General features: G+C 26.5%; 1 protein-coding gene across 3 annotated transcripts in view; it reads left to right on the top strand.

Annotated features, from left to right (window-relative positions):
* Positions 1–21,546, top strand: part of LOC122856909 (ankyrin repeat domain-containing protein SOWAHB) — a 65,930-nt gene that overhangs the window by 39,769 nt on the left and 4,615 nt on the right. For 2 of the 3 annotated variants that reach the window (XM_044158801.1, XM_044158803.1), the window contains exons 7-10: positions 4,043–4,054; positions 9,179–9,181; positions 18,159–18,257; positions 18,372–18,377. In XM_044158801.1, the coding sequence (XP_044014736.1) occupies positions 4,043–4,054; positions 9,179–9,181; positions 18,159–18,257; positions 18,372–18,377 (120 nt within the window). Of the gene's footprint in view, positions 1–4,042; positions 4,055–4,207; positions 4,211–9,178; positions 9,182–18,158; positions 18,258–18,371; positions 18,378–21,546 lie in introns of all 3 variants that reach the window. The other variant, XM_044158802.1, reaches the window with a different exon arrangement.

Raw genomic sequence — 21,546 nt, forward strand, 5'->3', positions numbered from 1 at the left:
TGTTTGTCTTTACTCTTTACCTCCCTCGAATATATTTATTATTTTTTAATCTTTAATTTATTATTTATTTTTTTTATAATTCTACAATTTTCATATAAATATATTTGCCTTTATTATATGAATGAGAGTGTGGCCATCAACAAGGTAATACGCGTGTATTCAAAACAAGCAGAGAATCCATTATCCAAACAGTATATTATCAGGCAATACAATATTTCTATGGGACACAAGTTACAAAGCCGTAAAATTGTCGTATATGTGCTGCAACAATTTTACAGTATATGAGTACCTGTCGGATATGTATTTTTCTATTTTTTTTTTTTTTTATTTATTTTTCTATATAACTCAACCAATTCAGCACCCACGTTTGTTTAAACACATAGACAATGTACAAGACATATCATACAATATTGTTTCTCATGTTTTGTAATTTTAATTTATCGTCAATTGAATTTAATAATATTTATGATCTTTTGTTTTTTTAATTTTTTTTATTAAAATTATAAAATTTATGATGAATTATATATTTAGAAACAAAATTTATAAACATCATGGTTTTTTTTTAGAATTTAAATTATTATATGAAAATTATATTCAATAAATATATTTTTTAGCAAATTAAATTATATTAAAATATGCATTAAATGGTGACAAATATACTCGGTATTTATAGGGATGAAATCTTTTGTATTATTCCCCTTCAACACAACAAAACAGCGTGTAATAAAATTATCATATACGATATGGGGTTTATCCTCTGATAGACAACATGTTGTGTGTCAATTTACAATTAATTTTTTTTTATTTTCAATCATTATTTTCAAAAATTAAAAAAAAATTAAATTGAACCACTTTACTAATCTATTATTTTAAATGATAATAAATTAAATTAAAATCACAACCCCTATTAAATTAATAATCATTATACCGCATTAAATGACAATTATTTTCTTACTAATAATTTCATTCTCAAATAAATACGAACAAAACTTTTCTCATAAAAAAATATATGCCTTGATGACAACCCCCAAAACAGCAATATAAAAAAAAACAATCAAACAAATTACAAAAAATTCAAATAAAAAAAAAAAAAAAATAGTATATATCAGTGGCAATTTAGTACACACATATAGTGATTATATGCACCCTCTTTTTCGACGACAGATGCAATCGTACGGTGACGCCCCGAAGTGGGAATTTTGGTTGGGCAATATCCGCCCCCGCTTTCCTCCCCACGCCGCTAAAATCGAGCGTGGCAGCCGCGCCATTTTATGCCCGTGGGCGGATCCCGGATGGACCTAATAAATTGTTTGTTGTAATTAAATGAGTTCGAGGGAGTCGTGTATACAGTCAGTGGCATGGGTATATACTGTCAGTGGGGTGAGTGGGAGAAAAGGGGACGAAGAAGGGTACAAGGGGGGTTTTTTTTATATAAAAGGGGTTATAGATATAAAATGTTGGAGGGGTACGCAAGTATATATGCAATTGTGTGGTTTCAAATGAGGGGAATTGCTTGACTATATATTTATGTATCGTCTATATATATGTATAAGTGTTTACATATATATACATAGTGTACTATATATAAAGGAATAAAGATGAACGGCCCATGGACGGGCCGCTATCTGCACTGGTGAAACAGAAACACGCTCGTGGTCCGACAGCTCCTGACAAATGACGGCTCGAGCATGCCTCTTTCTCTCTCTGGTTCCCCCTTTTTATCCCCCTTATTCACTTTGAGCACTGTACCCAGTTGAACATTGTAAATATATATATGTATACCTCTATGCTATATCTCATCCAGGGGGGTCGTGTGGCACACAAACACTCTATACATGTATTTGCTATCAAGTTCCATGATTAAACGAGGAAAACTAAAATTTCGCAGATAAAAAAAAAAGAAGAGTATATATATGTTGTTAAATTATTCTATCTAAATTTTAGATGAAATAAAATTGAATTAAAAAAAAAAAATAGAATAGAATTGGACAAATTACTGAGGCATTTCTCGAGCTTGGTCAATTTATGCGGGGATATGTGTATACACAATGGGAATACGACTATTTTATCGATGAATAAATCTCACATTATTTTAACTATCATGAATCATTCGGTTTGGGACACTCAGTTGGTGGTTGAATTTGTTTTTTTTTTTTTTTTTAAATAAAATGTATAATAAATATTTTTATATATGAAAGTAAATATTTAAGAGTTATCGAACAAGTCGTGTGTTTTTTTTTTTTTTTTCATTTTATAATATTGTGTGAGTTATCTGGGTAAAGTATATGTGTGTGTGTGTAATTTTTCAAAAAACTATATTCGAGGACAACGGTTGAGTCATTAATAAAATTTTTTTTTTTTTTTTGAATTTTAACTTGACGAATTGCTTACGGAAGTTGAGTGAAAGTTTTTGATTATATTTTAAAATTATAATTTTTTTTTTTTTTTAATACATTAAATTTTGTCAATTGATTAAAATTAATGTGTTGTAATAATTTTTTAATATTTTTTGACATTTATTTATTTGTTTATTTTATTATTTTTTTTATTTTAAAATTTTTTATATATTTTAAGTTTATCATTTTTTTTTGTCTGACTAAATTAATTTTATACTACTTAATTTTTTTTTCCTTTTCAATAAGTATTATAATAATAACTGATGGGTTGAAAATTCATTTAAAAAAAAATTTTAATAACAATCAATCAGCATTTAATTCATCAAATCGAATCGATGCAATAGAGTATAGTGCTGGTAATTTTGCGGTTGCGGCGGTTCTTATGCTGCGGTTATATTCACTTGCCATATTTTTTTTTATTTTATTTTTCGCTTAAATAAAACCTGGATAATCCAAGGTATAAATAAATTCTTCAAACTATATCTATCTCTTTTACTTTTAACTTAACGACGTTAAAAGACTCCCTCGCTTTTATTATTAAAAAGTTTTTTCTTTTAATTTCATAGGGCATGCGAAGCTCGAGGCACTTTTGCGGTTTTCATAATGTTTTAAAATTTTTTTTTTCTTCTTATTGTTTATTTATTTATATGTATATATTTTTTCCATGTATAAACTTCATATAACATTTTCCAGGTAGCTTAAATTATATAAAATATTACGTATATAATTATATAGCAATTTTCATCGATAAAACTACGAGATAAATATTTCTAAAAATATAAAAACCAATTTCCGCATTAAATCGATACACCATTATTTTATTATACACACATTCTTTTATTTAAATAATCGAATCATCTGCAATACATGTGTGTGTGTGTATATAAAATTTACGCTTGATATTTAAAATATATTATAAAAAATAAAAGAATTAAAAATCGAGATTCAAAGGATGTAGCTAAGTAAAAAAATGTATACCTCACCAACACACGAATTATGCTAAATACAAGAAAATTGTCTTTTAAAATGAACATCTATATTTATGTAGTCAATGTTATTTTGATGACGAAAAAAATAAAAAGATTAAATAAAATTGAACGCAATTTCAAGTCTCAGGGTATGCATAACAAATTATTTATCGAACGTCTTTATACTTTTAAAGTTTTACCAAATTTTTTTGTTTTTTATATTTTTTTTTTTATAAATGCTACACAAAGATAGGGTTGTCGAAATCTTGAGCTACTGAATTTTTAAGTTTTTTTATATTTTTATATTTTAATTTACTGTGCTCCTTTGAATATAACGTTTGTCTGATGTTACCAAAGTGAAGGAGAGACACAAGTTTTTTTTTCGAAAAATAAAAAACTGTTCTTTAGCTTGCAGCGTTTTTTATATACGGCATCGTCGTTTACATTCCAATTATTTTGCCCGCATAATTTCGAGACATGCCAAAATCACCTGCGCACGAGACACGAATTTACGTTGAAGAAAAAAAAAGCATTTTCAAGTATTTTGAAATTTCCAATCACACACAAGCCACAGCCATATCAATAATATATTCATGAATTAAAATATATTTAATACTTTTTGCGCAAAACTAAAATATTCATTATTAATTTTTTTTTTCTGTCCTTTATCTGTTTCAGGATCCATCGTCCGTAAGTATACCGTCAAACAAAAGAAAAAAAATAATATTATAAATAATAATCATCAGTCTATATAACGCATGTTTTCTTTCATGCTTGAATCTGTGTCAACAACCCTCAATGACTCTTTGGAATGATGATGACATGTGTTATTCTCTATCACAGGGTGTAAGTAAACATCATCAATAAATTAAAATTATAGAAATAAATAAATAACATATTTTTTGACACCAATGAGACTTGAGAAATTTAGATTTGTTGTAAACACATTTTATCACACGAGTAAAAGAAAAAAAAAAAATACACATATATATAATCATTTCCATTAACACGTGTGCGGTCTGACAGTTGAGTGCCGAATATTCTTGTCTCTGTTGCCTTTGGCACGCGTCAAAAATATTTATGAGATGGTTTAAGAAAAACGATGGAACCCGATAACTGACGTCTCTATATAAGTATAAGGTGGATGGCGCCCGCGTCACAACAGGGGGTTACCAGACTTCGTCGTAGACATCAGCACCACAGGCGACCATTGTCTTAGCCACAAAAATAAGATAGAGAAATGATTTTATAATAAAATTAAATCAAACGAAAAAAAATAAACAGTGAGGAAACGAGACAACACATAGGCCCTTTTTTTCGATGCCCCGTTGTGGTTTTCTTTAAATTAATAACCAAATATATATGTATTTTTTTATTTTTGAATTACTTGTTTTATTTGCAACCAGAGAATATCTGCATGGACACTGCCAATGTCAATTTCTTATCACAACAAAATCTTTCTGTATACTATACTACTTTATACCGGGAACGCGTTTATTTTTATTTATTTATTTAAAAATTTTTTATATATATTATATCTTAGCATTAAATTTTATCCTACATATCTATTTATTTAGTTAATAAATATAATATATGTTTGTATATTTTAATATTTATTTCAACAGACAAAAAAGAGAATAAAAAATCATAAAATATCAGAAGCATTTGAGGTATATAACAGTTAAATAAATAATAATTTTAAAATAAAACAAAAAAAGGTAGAGTTAAAAAAAGAAGAAACATCATAACGCCTGGTATTGTATAAGAAAAAAAAAAAAGGGGTTGACGCGAAAGGGATCTTGTAATTAATAAATTATAAATGCAAATGTATCCAAACGATGTTGAAAAAAAAAAGAATAATAGAAGAATAAAAATGTAGCTTGCGTGCATCGTCTCGGTTCTTTGCCCCAAACGATTGAATACATTTGATTCTAAAAAAATGATAAATAAATAAATAACAACGAGATTATTTATATATTAAAAAAAAACAACAACAAATGTTATACCAAATGAGGGTGACAAGAGGGACGTGGATATTCAGTTGCTTGTTTACACGATAGAGTGTTTGTTGGTGAATCAAAGAATCAAACGATTCAATTTTATATATATAAAAAGCTTTTAAATATACATTTTATAAAAATAAACAAGTTGTATTACAATATTTATTCGTCTCAGTGGGAACAAAAAAAAAATATATATAAATATAAATAAGAGACAGGTTAATTGTTGCATTAATTTGTTGACTGCAGCTGGTCTCATGTCAACGTTAAAATTTGATTCACAGAAAGAAAAAAAAAATTCTCCCTCCCAAGTGTATAATAAAAAATTATTAATTAAAATTTTTTTTTTCATTCCTTAAATCGAGTTACTAATGATGATACAATCAATAGCAAAATGTATAGATTATTTTTCGTCAAATAGTTTTCTGTAAATATTAAGAGATAAAAATCCTGATTTGCAAGACAATTTAATTTTTTTTTTGTTTTAAATTTATATATTAAACTTGATAAATAAATGAAAAAAAAAAAAAAAAATTAATTATAATTTAATGAGTTGAAAATATAATGGCTTTGAACGATATAGCATGACAAAAAGTTGTCAGAACATACCAACAGGCAACAATGTATTAATTGCAACTATAATTATCTTCTACAGCTGATGATATAAACAATTTTTTTTTTCTTTATTAATATTTATTATTTTTCTCTCACTCTTTTTTTTTTTTTTTATGTATATTATACTGTTAAATTTGTTGCGTGATACCGTGTTTTACCAGAGTGCAAATGTGTATACACATCGTTCATTTTTCTATATCTGTGTATGCGATGTACATTATCACACTCATTTACTCATAATCGAGCAATTAAATTGTCGTTGCAAGGACATTTATGTTACTGCAAACTGCCAGACGAAAAGAATTTATACAACTGTATTGAATGTAATTAGTCAACTTTGCTTTGCTAAATCTACCTTTTTTTTTTCCTACCAGTTGGGAAAAAAAAATTATAAATCGATTAAATTTTTTAATCGATTATATTATTATTATTTATTTATCGATGATACACGTAATTATTATTTTTATACAAAATATATAATCGAAATATAAAATTATTTTCTCAGGTTGTTAATAATAATTTTAATAAACAAAATGTTGATTAAAAACAAAAAATATATGACGTTCATTATGGTGGCTGATACTTAATCGTTTTTGTCATTATTTTTTATTAATACATAATGACATCGAGACATCTCAATTTGCATGAAAAATCACAAGGTTTATGTAGGCCATGTGATATATAAAAGTATTAAACAGATGTCTGTACAAATTTTTTTATCATTACTTTAATATAAAAAATAAATTCACCGAGAGAATAATTTAACACAAATAAATTAATTAGATGTAATAATAATTTATTTGTTTAAAATATAAAATTCATTTGATTTAAATAAGTATTATTTTTTTTTATAAATAAAATGCATTCTTTTCTCAGTTAAAATTTAAATCTAAAAATCATAAATTTAATATTTATTAAAACAACGAGATTAAAGATCATAACGAAGATATAATAATTTTAAAAAAAAAATATATATATATAATTATAAAACAGATTGGTTGAGTAATTGCGTAAGTCTTCTTGACTTTCATCACGTCTTTAGCGTATTTTCAAGTTAATTCATACTGAAAATTGTCAGCAAATTACAGGCGCGTCTTGTACACAGCATACAAACATACAATCAACAAAATGAAAACCACTTTTGATACCAGGTTTTTAAATATATATTATGATTAAACCCAGTAGCGATCAACAACATGTTGCTCAACATTTTAATATATTATTTTATTTATTTATATTTTAAACCTTTCGAGGGCGCTAAATGTCACGTAGGCACTTGGATAGTGATCTAAGATATTATGTAAATAATGTTAAGAGTGGACGTTTTAAGAATAAAAACCCTAATGGTATAGTATCGTTTTCGGTATGGCCTTTTGCATTTTACTTTGGCACATAATAATCCACAATGTTGCTGTTCAACCTTTTTTTTTTTTTCTCTATTTTTTATTTTAATGCCACAAGCAAAATCACCAACATGGTATATAAATAAAATAAAAAATAAATAAATTAAATTGAAAAATAAAAAAAAATACAAATTTCATTTAAGGCAAGGCTTTAAACAAAATTGCTGTAATACTTATACTCAATATGTATATGGATAGAGTGAGATAAACAAAATGAAAGAAAAAAAAAAAAATAAAATTAAGTACTTTGGTTGTATTAACATAGCGATTTACATAATTCGTATAATTCAAGTAATTATGAAGGGAAATATACACAATCTAATATAATAGCTTTGGTGTTTAGAGGCTCTTATATATATCTGCATAATATCTTATCAGTAAATTATTTTAAGATCAATATATTAAATATAAAATTTGCAAATATATAAAAAATAAAAGTGAGAATATTAAAAAGATTATAAATAAAAATACCAAGAGAATAAAAAAAGTAGAATAATAATTTTGTTAAACAAATGTGTGATAATTTGTTGAAGAATTTTGCTCAACATAAGAAAATACATTAATTAAAAAAATGATAATAATAATATTCAACTATATATAAATGTTTATTTTATTTTAAATTTAAAAATTATGAAAATAAAAAACATAATTATATTTACATAGATACCTGTAAAACAAGCAAACATGTCAGGTAAAAAAAAAAGATTAAAATGTATTTTTTTATGTTTAAAAAAAGAAAAGGTATTAGTAAAATTATTTTAAAAAGAAAAAAAAATGTATTCTTAATTTAGTTGCGGGTAACAAGGAGAAGCGTGTTTCTCAGATCTCGTGACATTCAAAATTGTCGGTGTCTCGTGTGCACGACATACACATAGGGGTTGAAAAAGGATGAGAAAAATAAAAGCAGAAAAAAAGGGGTGAAAGAGTAAATGGAAAAAAAAAAATGAATAAAAGGGAGGATAAAAATGAAAATAAAAAAAAGAGGGAAAGAAAGAGAGACAAGGTACTCAAGCGACTACCCGTTTCGCATATCTCGAGATCTATCTGAATAATAACGTGTACGACAACATGTCAAATTATACAGAACCACGAGACATACACTCTGTCGTGCACCACGCACTTAAACTTATTCGTATAGAGTGCATCAAACGTGCAAGGTGCTTGGTGCAAAACAATATACATAAAAATATATTTAAACATTTATAAAATGAAAGAGAAAAAAAAAAAAGGACATGTATTTCGATAATCATAAAAAGAAAACTCAAAAAATTATTCAACTTTTTATTTGTTTTTCTATTTATTTATTTATTTATTTAAAAAAAAAAAAACCAATAATAGTTTTATCAAATTTTTTTAAATAATTAAATCAAATAAATTTAATGAGGGAAAAAATTTACGATTATAATAAGTATACGTGAGACCATAAAATTTCATTTTGTATTATATTTTATTTTTAAATTCTTTTACTGGCAATCAAGCCCAGTATCGGTGACAATTAAATCACAGGTCCCGAGTTGATCATGATGGATTAGCACTCAAATTTTTGACACGAGCCTACTATTTTTATTTATATCCATTTTTTTTTAATTCTAATTTTTCTCTATTTTTTTATTATTTATAACTACCAACAGGAAGTTTTTAATCCCACGAACACTAGATATAATAATAAACAAAATTATTATTTATTTATTTATATATATTTTTTTAAATTCTGTTTCATGATTTACAATCAACTTGTTTTGCTGACTGTTGAATTTCCCATGGTTAATGATGTCACTCAAAATACAACAAAACAGTATGTAAGTATAAAAAAAAAATAAATAAATAATTTATAAAATATATTAGACACAATATAAAAAAATATTTTTTAAATAATTACTTTATTTAATAATATAATAATAGAAAAAAGTAAAAAAATTTATTATCCAAAATTGATTTTAAATAGCAGATTAAGAAATGAATGAGGTATAATCAAATTTTAGTGGTTTTAAAAATAAAAAAAAAAAATATTAATATCGATGTTTATAGAAGATATCAAAAGCGGCAAAAATTTCTGATGAGAATAATCAGTAAATTTCAATTACGTTGAAATGTTATGTATCGATATGACCTGAGATGTTTCTCGTCTGGTCTCATTATGTGGAATATGAGCTCGTGCTATATTCTACACCTATAAATGAACACCTTTGCCTTGTTTCGATATAACAGGTTACATTGTGTGTTTGCCTTGTTGTATATAAACGATATAATCTCCCGGATATATTCAGATATTTCTCAGTAATATTGAAAGATTATTATTATCATCATCATCATCATCAAAGAGTGATAAATAATTAATTATATTTTTTTTTATATTGTTTTCAATTTTATTATTTAATTTGGGGTTAAATTGAGGCTAGATATATATATTTATTGTTCAACATAGTACCATGGATGTGGTGGACCATCCCTTGGTTTATATGAGTTTGTGTATATAGCCACCTTTTGTACTGAATTTCTAGGGTATTGGGAATTGGGGTTGATATGGTGGCTAGTGATGCACGAGCAACGCAACGTTGTGGCCAGTGGTCAACCACACGCCAGCTGCTCTATATATGTCGCATACAAAATACCCACAAAAATTTTACTATCAAATTTTTTTGTCATCTTAAAACCGTGGACAATAAGGGAGGTTTGAGAAATAATCAATTAGTTTACTCATTTTATTATTCATTTTTAAAATAAATTTTTCAATTAGAAAAATAATAGAAAATGTAAGCGATAGTGTTGCCGCGATACGATACGATACGATAATCCAGTCATTATCGTATCGTATCGTGAAATTTTCGAGAAATAACGAGGATAGCTCAACTCTGCCATAGACAAAAAAATTAAAAACAATTAAAATCATTGACAAAAAAATTGAAAAGCCTTAAAATCCACTCCCTACCCTCTTTTGACGGTTTCAAAAATTCCCATTTTTTTTTCTAGACTTGCTGGGGTCCTACACAATTTAATAAAAAAAAAATTACGAGGATAGCTCATTACCATCATAGTCGGAAAAATGAAAAACAGCTAAAATCCACTCCCTACCCTCTTTTGACGGTTTCAAAAATTTTCATTTTTTTTTCTAGACTTGCTGGAGTCCTACACAATTTAATAAAAAAAAAGTAACGAGGATAGCTCAACTCTGCCATAGACAAAAAAATTAAAAACAATTAAATTCATTGACAAAAAAATTGAAAATCCACTCCCTACCCTCTTTTGACGGTTTCAAAAATTCCCATTTTTTTTTCTAGACTTGCTGGGGTTCTACATAATTTAATAAAAAAAAAATAACGAGGATAGCTCAACTCTGCCATAGACAAAAAAATTAAAAACAATTAAAATCATTGACAAAAGAATTAAAACCCCTTAAAATCCACTCCCTACCCTCTTTTGACGGTTTCAACAATTCCCATTTTTTTTTCTAGACTTGCTGGGGTCCTACACAATTTAATAAAAAAAAAATAACGAGGATAGCTCAACTCTGCCATAGACAAAAAAATTAAAAACACTTAAAATCATGACAAAATAATTAAAAGCATTAAAATCCACTGCTTACCCTCTTTTGACGGTTTCAAAAATTCCCATTTTTTTTTCTAGACTTACTGGGGTCCTACACAATTTAATAAAAAAAAAATAACGAGGATAGCTCAACTCTGCCATAGACAAAAAAATTAAAAACAATTAAATTCATTGACAAAAAAATTGAAAAGCCTTAAAATCCACTCCCTACCCTCTTTTCACGGTTTCAAAAATTCCCATTTTTTTTTCTAGACTTGCTGGGGTTCTACACAATTTAATAAAAAAAAAATTACGAGGATAGCTCAACTCTGCCATAGACAAAATAATTAAAAACACTTGAAATCATTGACAAAAAAATTAAAAACCCTTAAAATCCACTCCCTACCCTCTTTTGACGGTTTCAAAAATTTTCATTTTTTTTTCTAGACTTGCTGGGGTCCTACACAATTCAATAAAAAAAAAATTACGAGGATAGCTCATTGCCATCATAGTCGGAAAAATGAAAAACAGCTAAAATCCACTCCCTACTCTCTTTCGACGGTTTCAAAAATTCTCATTTTTTTTTCTAAGTTTGTCTAGGTCATAGACAATTCAATAAAAAAAAAATTACGAAGATTTACGAAGTTTTAATTTGCTTCGATTGGGTCGAGGATACAAAGCGGTGTTTTTTGTTGTCAATTTGAAAAATTTAGAACAGAAAATTTCAATTCTAAACTTGGCTTCAATGACTAAGTTAAATATTAATAAAAAAAAAATTTTCTTTTTATTATTTTTTTATCATTACAAATATATATATTGTTATAAAAGAAGGAAGTTCTCACGAAAAAAAATTATTTTTACCTTATTTCCATGAAATTTGTTAAAGTTTTTCAATGCAACATATACATCCAAATGTTTTTCATCACGTTATAAATATTCATCAGTAAAGAACTTCCGGTTTTGGCATACTCAATTTTTTTTTTTTTTTTTTCTTGTTATTCGTAAAAGCAAAAGACATAAAAAAAAAAGCCACAAATATGAGTGAGAGTTTAGTTTATCCTTGCGTAGTGCCGGCACGTTTATATAGGAAGTCAACGTAGGATACCGACATCGATTGAAAACGATTATATGCACACTTCTGAGTAAGCTTGAATGATGTTTTACCGCATGTCGAGGTAAAAGTGTATGGTGTGTTTAATCGAGGCGTTGAAACGTGGTTATACTGAAGATGATGAACAAAAAGTGAGAAATAATAAACAAAAAGAAAATAAATAAAAAAGATTGGATGCGATCAAAGAACGATCACTGTTTATAATTTTCATAATGACATATTCACACACAGTGGGAGGTATATAGATAAATTTTATTATTAAATCAAGACGTCACTGATATGTTAAAAAAGGTTTCTTGATTTTTGTACTGGTTGACGTTCCCAAGAATCAACGGGAGATCGATTGACGTGTATACGTGCTGGGTCGAATGATTGGATAAGGCCGTAAAACGATTTAATTCACCGCGAAAACAGTACGTGGGCTCATTTTATACACCCAAGAACTCAATATAATGATTCTTTTCCTTTCTCAGTTTTATACGCACACAATAAACTCATCCTATACAATTTTTTATTCCAATTATATTTGATTATTTTCTTTTCTTTTTTTTTTTAACCACATATTAAATTTAACACTCTAAATTTTATAATATTTTTGGTAAAATTATTAACAAAATTGTTTTACTAGATATTTTATTAAAAAGCCATAAAATTTATATACGAAATTGTCAATGATATATAATAAATTTAAACTTAAATATGTTTTTGATGTTACAAGATCAATAAAAAATATTGAGACACATTAGTTGATGTAAAATTTTATCGTTTGCTTAATGACGCAATGCAGGATAATAAAATAAAATAAAAAAACAATCCCCCATACAAAAAAAAAAAAACAATCTTTAAAAACCATATATACTTTTATGAAAAATAAAAAAAATTTAACCATATACATTGTATATATATATAGAGTCCATAGCTCGATTGTGATCTTGTATATAATTTATTGGTCAATGCAAAAGCGCGCGCCTAGGTCCATCGCTTTTCAGGTATGTCATGAATCGACTCGAAGTAAAAAAAAAATAAAAAAAAGTATAAAAGAAAAAAGATAGAGGTAACATAAAGAAACGTTAATAAAAATAAAAAGATATATAAAAAATAACAAAAATAAAATGCATAGTGGCGCTGCTGGTAGAAGTACCTCACATAAATACATACGCAAGTCTTTTGTAAAAAACTAAAAAAGCTACAAAGGACCGCGGCTCCAACAAAGATAATAATCTTACGGCATACGGATACGTGCATATACATTTTTTTTTTTATTTATTTTTTCATATTCAAGTTGACATAAAAAATTATTTTTTGTTGTTATACCAAAATTACTGTGTAAAACAAATTTTTCTATAATCATTTTCTTATTTTTTTTATTTTTTAAAATAATATATATTTGTTACAATTATGTATGCATTTGTAGAGGGATTGTTAGGGTTGTTTTATAGTTTTTTTGGGGACAAATGAAGGATTACTATTTGCAAAGGAAATAGTTGAACTTTTCGATTTGCTATGTACAAGTTAAACATTTTAGAAATACATAAAAGACTAATCCTGGGTTAACTAAATTGCCTGGACCTTTACTCTGTTCACTGGATATTACTGAGATTGTTTACAAAAACGGATTACATTATTCAAACCCCCTGATAATCATGACTAATCAAGTTATCATTTCTCGCTTGTTAGATAAAACTAAATATATTTGAAAAAAAAATATTTACTTGCAACTAAAAGTATCTAATTTTTTTTTAATAGAGAAGATTTAATTTTCAAAATTATTTAACGAAAAAATTTGTTTTTTAAATATTCTGATACCAGATAGAAATGATACATCATATCAATCATAAAAATAAAATAGTTTTTAATAATTTAAATGAAAAAAAAAAAAAATTTAAAACGAGACATTTTGGTCAGCCACGTTAGGGTACAAAAAAAAATTATATAATTTTTTTTTTTTTGTTGTTTTGAATATGGAAATATGAGTCGTTGTGTGTGGGTGTTGTAGGGTGTGAGTAAGTGGATGATTGTGAGGGTTTTCAAGAGCAAATAATATTACTGGCAACAGGTATAAAAGCGGTGCATATAACGATTTATCTTCAAGCGCCAGCACATATTTTGTGGGCTCATTCTCGAATACCGATTGCTTTTTACCATGGTACATATGTATTTTAAAATATAATGGCATATTTTGATTTAAAATATCAAACGAAAAAACAAATAAATAAACGCGTAATAAATTATTATAACAAAAAAAAAAATAATAAAAAATGTTTTTATGTAAAAAAAATAAAAAAACATGTGTCACATGGTTTTCAATTCTAATTTTATAGTGCGTATACAATTTACCCCTCAACATTTTAGCCCTTCTGATGGAATTGAGAATGAAAATCGTATAAGCCAATATAATCCAGGGTGAAATAGTAGCCGCGTCGAAAACGCTTTCGAGAAACTTTGTCGTATCAAGTTGAGGCATTCATTAATCGTGGCTAATAATCCGTAATGTTTCGATTCACTACACTCACTATTATCTCTGATTGCATTTTAGTTTCGGAACATCGATTCTTTAAATGTTTAACAAAGCACTGAATTTAATTCAAGATATTTCATTTGAAATTATCTTATTTTTAAATTAACTATGTCGAAAGAAAAAAAAATACAAATCTTTTTAATTTAAAAAATAAAAAATAAAAATATGTAATTTTATTTTATCTAAATAATATTTTCTGCAATTAAATTATTTTAAAATTAGATAATTTAAATTAATTATATTTTCTTAAAATGTTTACTTTTGTAAATATTTATTATTTTATAAAATTACTCATCGTAAAAGTGTTTAGTTTTTTTTTTTTTTTTTTCTTTTTATAAACACTTGCAATTATAATTGTCACAGGATATATGTATATTTTAACTTGAATTAATTTGAATATGACAGACTAATGGTCGACTGATGGCAATGTCTTGTCACGTTTTGCTTCGTCGAATAACGCACCTGCCGGCAATGAATATCCTGTTTTGTCTATGATACAATATTGACCTGTCAGCTAAACACTTTTCACTCTTCCTCAATTTTTTATTTATATGTATTTTCTATTTCAACATTTATCTCATAAACACTATACTTATACACTCATCATTCTATTAAAAATGGCATAAAAATAGTCAGTCTGAATGTTGATGGGCGTTTTGTAAATAATACAATCAACTAACTACCAGCCAAAAGCTATTTATTTATTATTTTCTTTTTTTTTTTTTTATTCAATGAAAAAAAAGTATTATAAATGACTTTAGATGAATTTTGATTACATTGTAATATGACTCGACAATTGAATTTAAAATTTAATATTTTACTAAATGATACAACTCAACCATTTCCGTTAATATGTTTTTATCAATTTCTAATGACACCTTTTCAACTTTACGCTGATGAATTTAATTGTTGGAAATTGTTTTTTATTTTTTTTTATCTTTGTACTGTAATTATTTTATATTATCTGATGAGAGTGGGATCTATCAGTGTAAAAAATAATTCAGAAAACGACTCAACGTTATATGTACCGATATATTTATTATTTACGTTTCAACTGTCACCTTTTGGCCTTATGAAAAATAAAATAATGTTAAAATATATTTAACAGGGGCGAAAAAAAATAAAAGCAAGTGTATATATATATGAAGACAGTGGTATATATAACATAACAAGAGGTCCCATGAAAGTCTCATATATGGCGGTGTCTTAGCCACCACTAAATATTGTGTTCGCGCAGAGAATACAGGTCGTTGGACACGTGTAAGCGGTCCGCGGGATTCCGTATGAAGGCAGATCGGGCCCAATGATTATACGCTAATTCAACGCAAATTCCTCTGCGAAGATATCTGTATCGCTTGCATACATCAGAACTTGTGTAGAGCTACTAACCGTGCATTGCCGACGCGCGGTAGCAAATTTTATTTATTTTTTGTTTTTAAATTTTTTTTATAAAAATAAACGCGCGGGTTGTTTAATCAGCTGACAAGATTATAAAGGTGAAGAATGATTTTTTTTTTAATACAATTTTTAAACGGAAAATATTTTAAACAATCCGCAAAAATATTTGGTCATGTAAAAAATAAAATAATACATATTACTAAACTCACCATTACTGTAGTTAATAAAAATTCTAAATTAATTTTGTCAGTTGGTTCCAATAAAAATCCATTCAATCTGCAACAATAAATAATAAAAAAAATTATTAAAATGACACTCTTATATTAACGCTAACATATAAAATTAATTATTTAAAAATAATACGAAAAAAAAAGAAATTTTATTTTTCATTAAAAGACATAAAATACATCAAAAAAAAAAAAGTAAAAATAAATTTACCTATTCTTTGATGTTAAATGACACTTATTTAAGAATATATATTCCCATAAAAATTTAAAAAACTAAAAATAAATAAAATTTATATATACAAAGTATATAAATATTTTAATGATTATAAAAATAAAAATTATACAGTTAACTTTTATTTTACAATGATATTCTTAAACATTTTTTGCATGGGAAAAAAAAGATTTATAAAGTGGGTAAATTTGGTGAGGTGTTGGGCTGAATTTTTTTCGCCAAAAGATGGAATTTCTTAGTTGCATATAGGCCCGCAGTGTCGGTATATAAACGAGGCGAGAAAGAATATATAATATAACATGAAGGGTTGTGGGTATGTGTTGTTTTTAGCAGTCAAATGAAGGGAAGAGAAAAAAAAGATATATATCATTGGTGTCGGCAACGACGACATACCATTCTTTTCATACGGGTGAGGTTGAAAAAAAAAAAAAAAACGAAACGAAAAAAAAAACCCCCAATGTCCGACAGGTAGCCGCAGAAAGATATACTAAAATTTAAAAAAAATAAAGAGTCACACAGTATTATCACAAATTAAGGAATATACTATTTTTATTTTTACCAAAGTACAGAAAAATATAATACACAAAGCTTCATAAAACTTTGTTAGTTATTTGCATATATACCCGAGATGAAATTATATGTTAAAGTAACGTATGCTGTCGTCTGTCTATTACCCACACACATCAGTAGTAAATTCATTATTTGTCAGACAAGAATACTACCTAACAACAATTTTTTTTTTTTTTTCTAAAAATCAACATTAATGAAAAATAAGGTTATACAATTTTTATTTATATATGAGTATTATTGTGTTTATCTGATGATAATAATTTTCCATGTCTTTACTTGTTAATTCACCCTTGACGGATATAAAACATGCTGATGTTTTTAAAAAAAAATATATATTTTCTCTCTTGTCATTAGGCACCATTGCCTTGTTAGAATGAGGTTTTTTCCGTGCTAATTAGACCGACCTGCAAGTACCTCAACACCGAGACACAAAAAAATAAAAAATATCATCAAAATGAGGAAAAAAAAAATCTTTTAAAAAATAAAGAAATATTAACTCACCAGGACTATGTTAAATAATAATAATAATTTTGTCTCTAAATTTTAATTTTCTACCAGACAGTGAAAAAACCAAAAGCTTGCTGTTAGATTATTATTTTATATTTTTTTATTTTCAATTTTCGTAGAATTTATTATTTTGGCAAATGATCATCTTTTTTAGACAGAGAAAAATTGAGATAACTGAAAGGCAACTTTTCAGTTAAACATATATATACTAGTTGCAAAATGTTGAAGACAAAAAAAATTGTATATATATATATAAATAAAATGTAAAAGTATCGAGGTGAATCCAAGTGCAGTACGACGTAGCACATTCATTCAGACGTCCAAGTTAACGTGACACCTCGTTTAATTCACAGAGTATATATTTTCTGAGGGGTAAATTTTACTCTCAAAATACTAACAGCTGTTCACATCTCGTCTTTTGAATTATCTTTCGTCTTATTTTGCAATTTTTTTTCTTATTTTTTTTTTTTTATTCTTTGAATTTTCATTCTGCTTCATTTGAATTTACATTTTCTTTTTACTTTGTTTTTTTTATTTTTATTATTTATACTTGTTGTAACATCTTGCTCGTTTCGCTCAAGTTCCAAATTGTAAAAAATAAACTAAAAGATATTAATCGTGTAGAGAAATTAAATTTTTTAAATTATTAAATATTAATTATATAATTTTTTTTATTTTTTTTTTTTAGACGGCATTACACTGGGCTGCTAAACATGGAAATGAAGATATTGTTAAATTGATTGCTGGAACTTATAAGGACTATATCAAGAGTGTCAACGAAACAACTGTAAGTATTTGAAAAAAAAAAATATATAAATTTTAAATTTAATTTAAAAAATAACATATTACTAATATTTTTTTTTTCAATTTTATTTGTTTCCGGTATTTATTCAAATGACAGAATGGGGTAAGTTGAAACGATTATTATCAATAAACAGATAAACAAGCAATAAAATAAGATGAAGGGAAATAAGAAAGATACATGGATGAGAGACAAGAGGAAAAAGATAAATATATATATTTATACATGTATAGTTAAGAAATTGTAACTGAGAAAGAAAAGAATGAGACGACTTGTGGACGACCAATGCAAGTAGATAGGATCGCATGCGTGTGGTCCATCTTTTTATTTTTTATATAAGACTTATATAAGCCAAGTCGAAAGAGAGCACGGTATGCTCGTTAGCGGCTCGCGACAAACACCACTATATCGACATAGATGGGCTTAAATATTCCCTCAACTTGTTTTTCATTGAAAAATATAAACTAAATTATATAATGAAAGGGGGTATACACAAATTTAATTTTTAAATATAATTAAACTGATTATTCTATATGAAAATGAATTTAATAAAGTATCAAATTTTTATCAGTGCACACAGAGAGATATAAAGAGAAAAATTTATTTTATTTGAATCAAGTAAATTTTGAAATAAATAAATTATTTTGTTGAATATCCAGATTTTTAAAATTAATTATTATAATTTAAATAAATAAATAATAATAAATTTATAATTTTAAGTAAGCTAATTAATTTATTTGTGTTAAATAAATTTTATTTTATAACAATCAAATAAATTAATTTAATTGTTCAGAATGAATTCTTGTTTTTGTTTCTCTTTGTGTGTGTAAAAGATAAAATATTTTTAAAAATAGTTAAAATGACATTGATTCAAATTGTTTGGACACTGGACACCGTTGTCTTGGTCACCCTCAACATGCGGTTTTATGCTCATTTGTTTTAACAGTGTAATCCAGAGCTTGAGCTGTCAACACAGCAGCACCTTTTTCTTCGTTCTTGACTTGGCCCTGCCACCATAGTCGTCGTCGTCGTCGTAGTCTTCGTTGTTTCTGTCATTAATTATTTTTTTTTTAAATTCTTTTTATTCGTAACTTGTCATTGTTTCTACCATTTGTAAATCATACGAAAGACAAAGATAAAATTTAATTTCATGCTTGGCAATGATACTGCACTCTCCCTCATGTAAATCGCTAATTCCACTTGAAGACATTAATTATCTCGTTACACTAAGAGATTCTCCCACTCAATAGCGAATGCCCCCATAACTATATACACATTGAAATAAAAAATAAAGGATATATCTATATATTGTAAACTTTTGTGGGGAAGAAAAAGGAGTCGCATTCCGTGTACCCAATTATCGAAAGAAAGTGCCCTCTTGGCGTACGCGTTTACTTCTTGATTCCCTTTTTCAATTTTTTTTTTTTTTTTATTATTTTCCTCTTTGTACTCAGACAGTCCATTTTATTCCCTTTTTTTTTTTTTCATGACTTGAGGCTTTTGCAAGTCGTTGAACAGTCAAAACAAAAATTAAATTTACAAAATATATATATAAAAAAAACACACAACTTTCAACTCAATTAGTACTTTGAAATATTAAAAATTAAATTGCATAAAAATATATATAATTAAATCTTTTTATTAATAATATGTTAAATTATTTAAATTTATATATATTTTATTTGAATTTCTATTAAATATCAAAATCAAATCGATTCATTGAAGTGTCTATTTTTTGTTTTTATATTGGCGACAATTCGAGGCCTTAATCTGTCACCGATATCGCGGTTACTCTCCATCTATCGAGTCTTATCGCATGATCTTTTTTGCATTTAATCCAAAAGAGAAAAAAATATATATAATATATATAAAATAAAATACAAAACAGAGGGAGTTACATTGCGGCCGTCTCCGGAGACTGTAAGCCGCGCCGGGGTGGCGCCTTCTTCACAAGCGAAACATACAGTGGCGTGCGACAGCCACGACAATGCAATCTCATCCAAAGTCCTGCAAACGGTAGTTCTCTCATCCTTTATTTTTTGTATTTTTACTTTTTTTTTTATAAAAAATATATATTTATCTCACTCGGTACAATCCAGCCCCGGTGGCCAACGTTCAGTATCCCTCTTCTGGGAGGATCTGAATATATACACCATTTGCACACATGGCTTTTCTTTTTATCCTAAAACACTCTGTTTCCACTTTAAAATAAAAAAATAAAATACAAACTCAATAAAAATAAAATAAAGAGATATAAAAAATAAATTTTTTTTATATTATTATATTCAAAAATAGAAGAAAAAAAAAGCCCAATTTTTCAATCTAAATACGAGTTATGTGTTTTTTATTTTTTTTGATTTTTATATATTTCACTATTGGAAAAAAAAAATAAAAAGTTTTAAAAGTTCACTTGAGCTGAGTTATGATTTACACTTTACAACAAGAAAATTCACCCGTTTTTTTATATTATGTATGTCAAAAAATAAAAAAACATATTAAAATTGAAAAAATACTAAACGTTTTGTGATATATACAAGAAGGATATTGGTGGCCAGCAGCTGTCTTGAGTGACTGAAGGACACAACTTGGCACAAGTGCGATAAAAAAAAAAAATAATATTTAGAAAAAGTCGCGATATTGTACTTGATATTATATATATATATGTACTTTCACAATACAATATCTGTTTTAAAATATTGTCAAAAATAAAAGAAGAAATTTTAAAAGAGTAGTTTTTTGCTGAACACATGGTCATGTAGAGTGAGACGAATGGCAATACTTTTGCACATGTTGCCTGTATGTCTATTGCGAATATGAGGATTCATTGTAAGATAAAGGGGTTGACACACCCCTCAACTGAAAATCAAGGGGCAAGATAAAATTGTATATTTCACGCCTTTATATCTAACTGACTGTATTATTGTCTCGACTTTAAATCTGAGTAAATGAAAAATTCTCCCTTTTCAAAACAATAAAGGGTGCATTGAATTTTTTTATTTTTAAAATATAATAATAATTCAATATCATGTGTATTTCAATTTTATAGTTTTTTTTTTTTTTTTCATCAAATAATATGTGAAAAAATAAATTTAACAAAATTGATCTATATAATAATAAATTTTAATCGTCGTCTTGTAAAGTTTTAGAATACAAAAAAAAAAAAAATTAATTAATAAAACAGAATATTTAAAAAAAAAAATGTTTCGATAGTAATTTTAATACTACGATAATCTCATCATAGTAAAAAAAAAAAAGATAAATCAAACTCGCATGT

This window comes from Aphidius gifuensis, linkage group LG5 (genome assembly GCF_014905175.1).
Source record: "Aphidius gifuensis isolate YNYX2018 linkage group LG5, ASM1490517v1, whole genome shotgun sequence".
Taxonomy (NCBI): domain Eukaryota; kingdom Metazoa; phylum Arthropoda; class Insecta; order Hymenoptera; family Braconidae; genus Aphidius; species Aphidius gifuensis.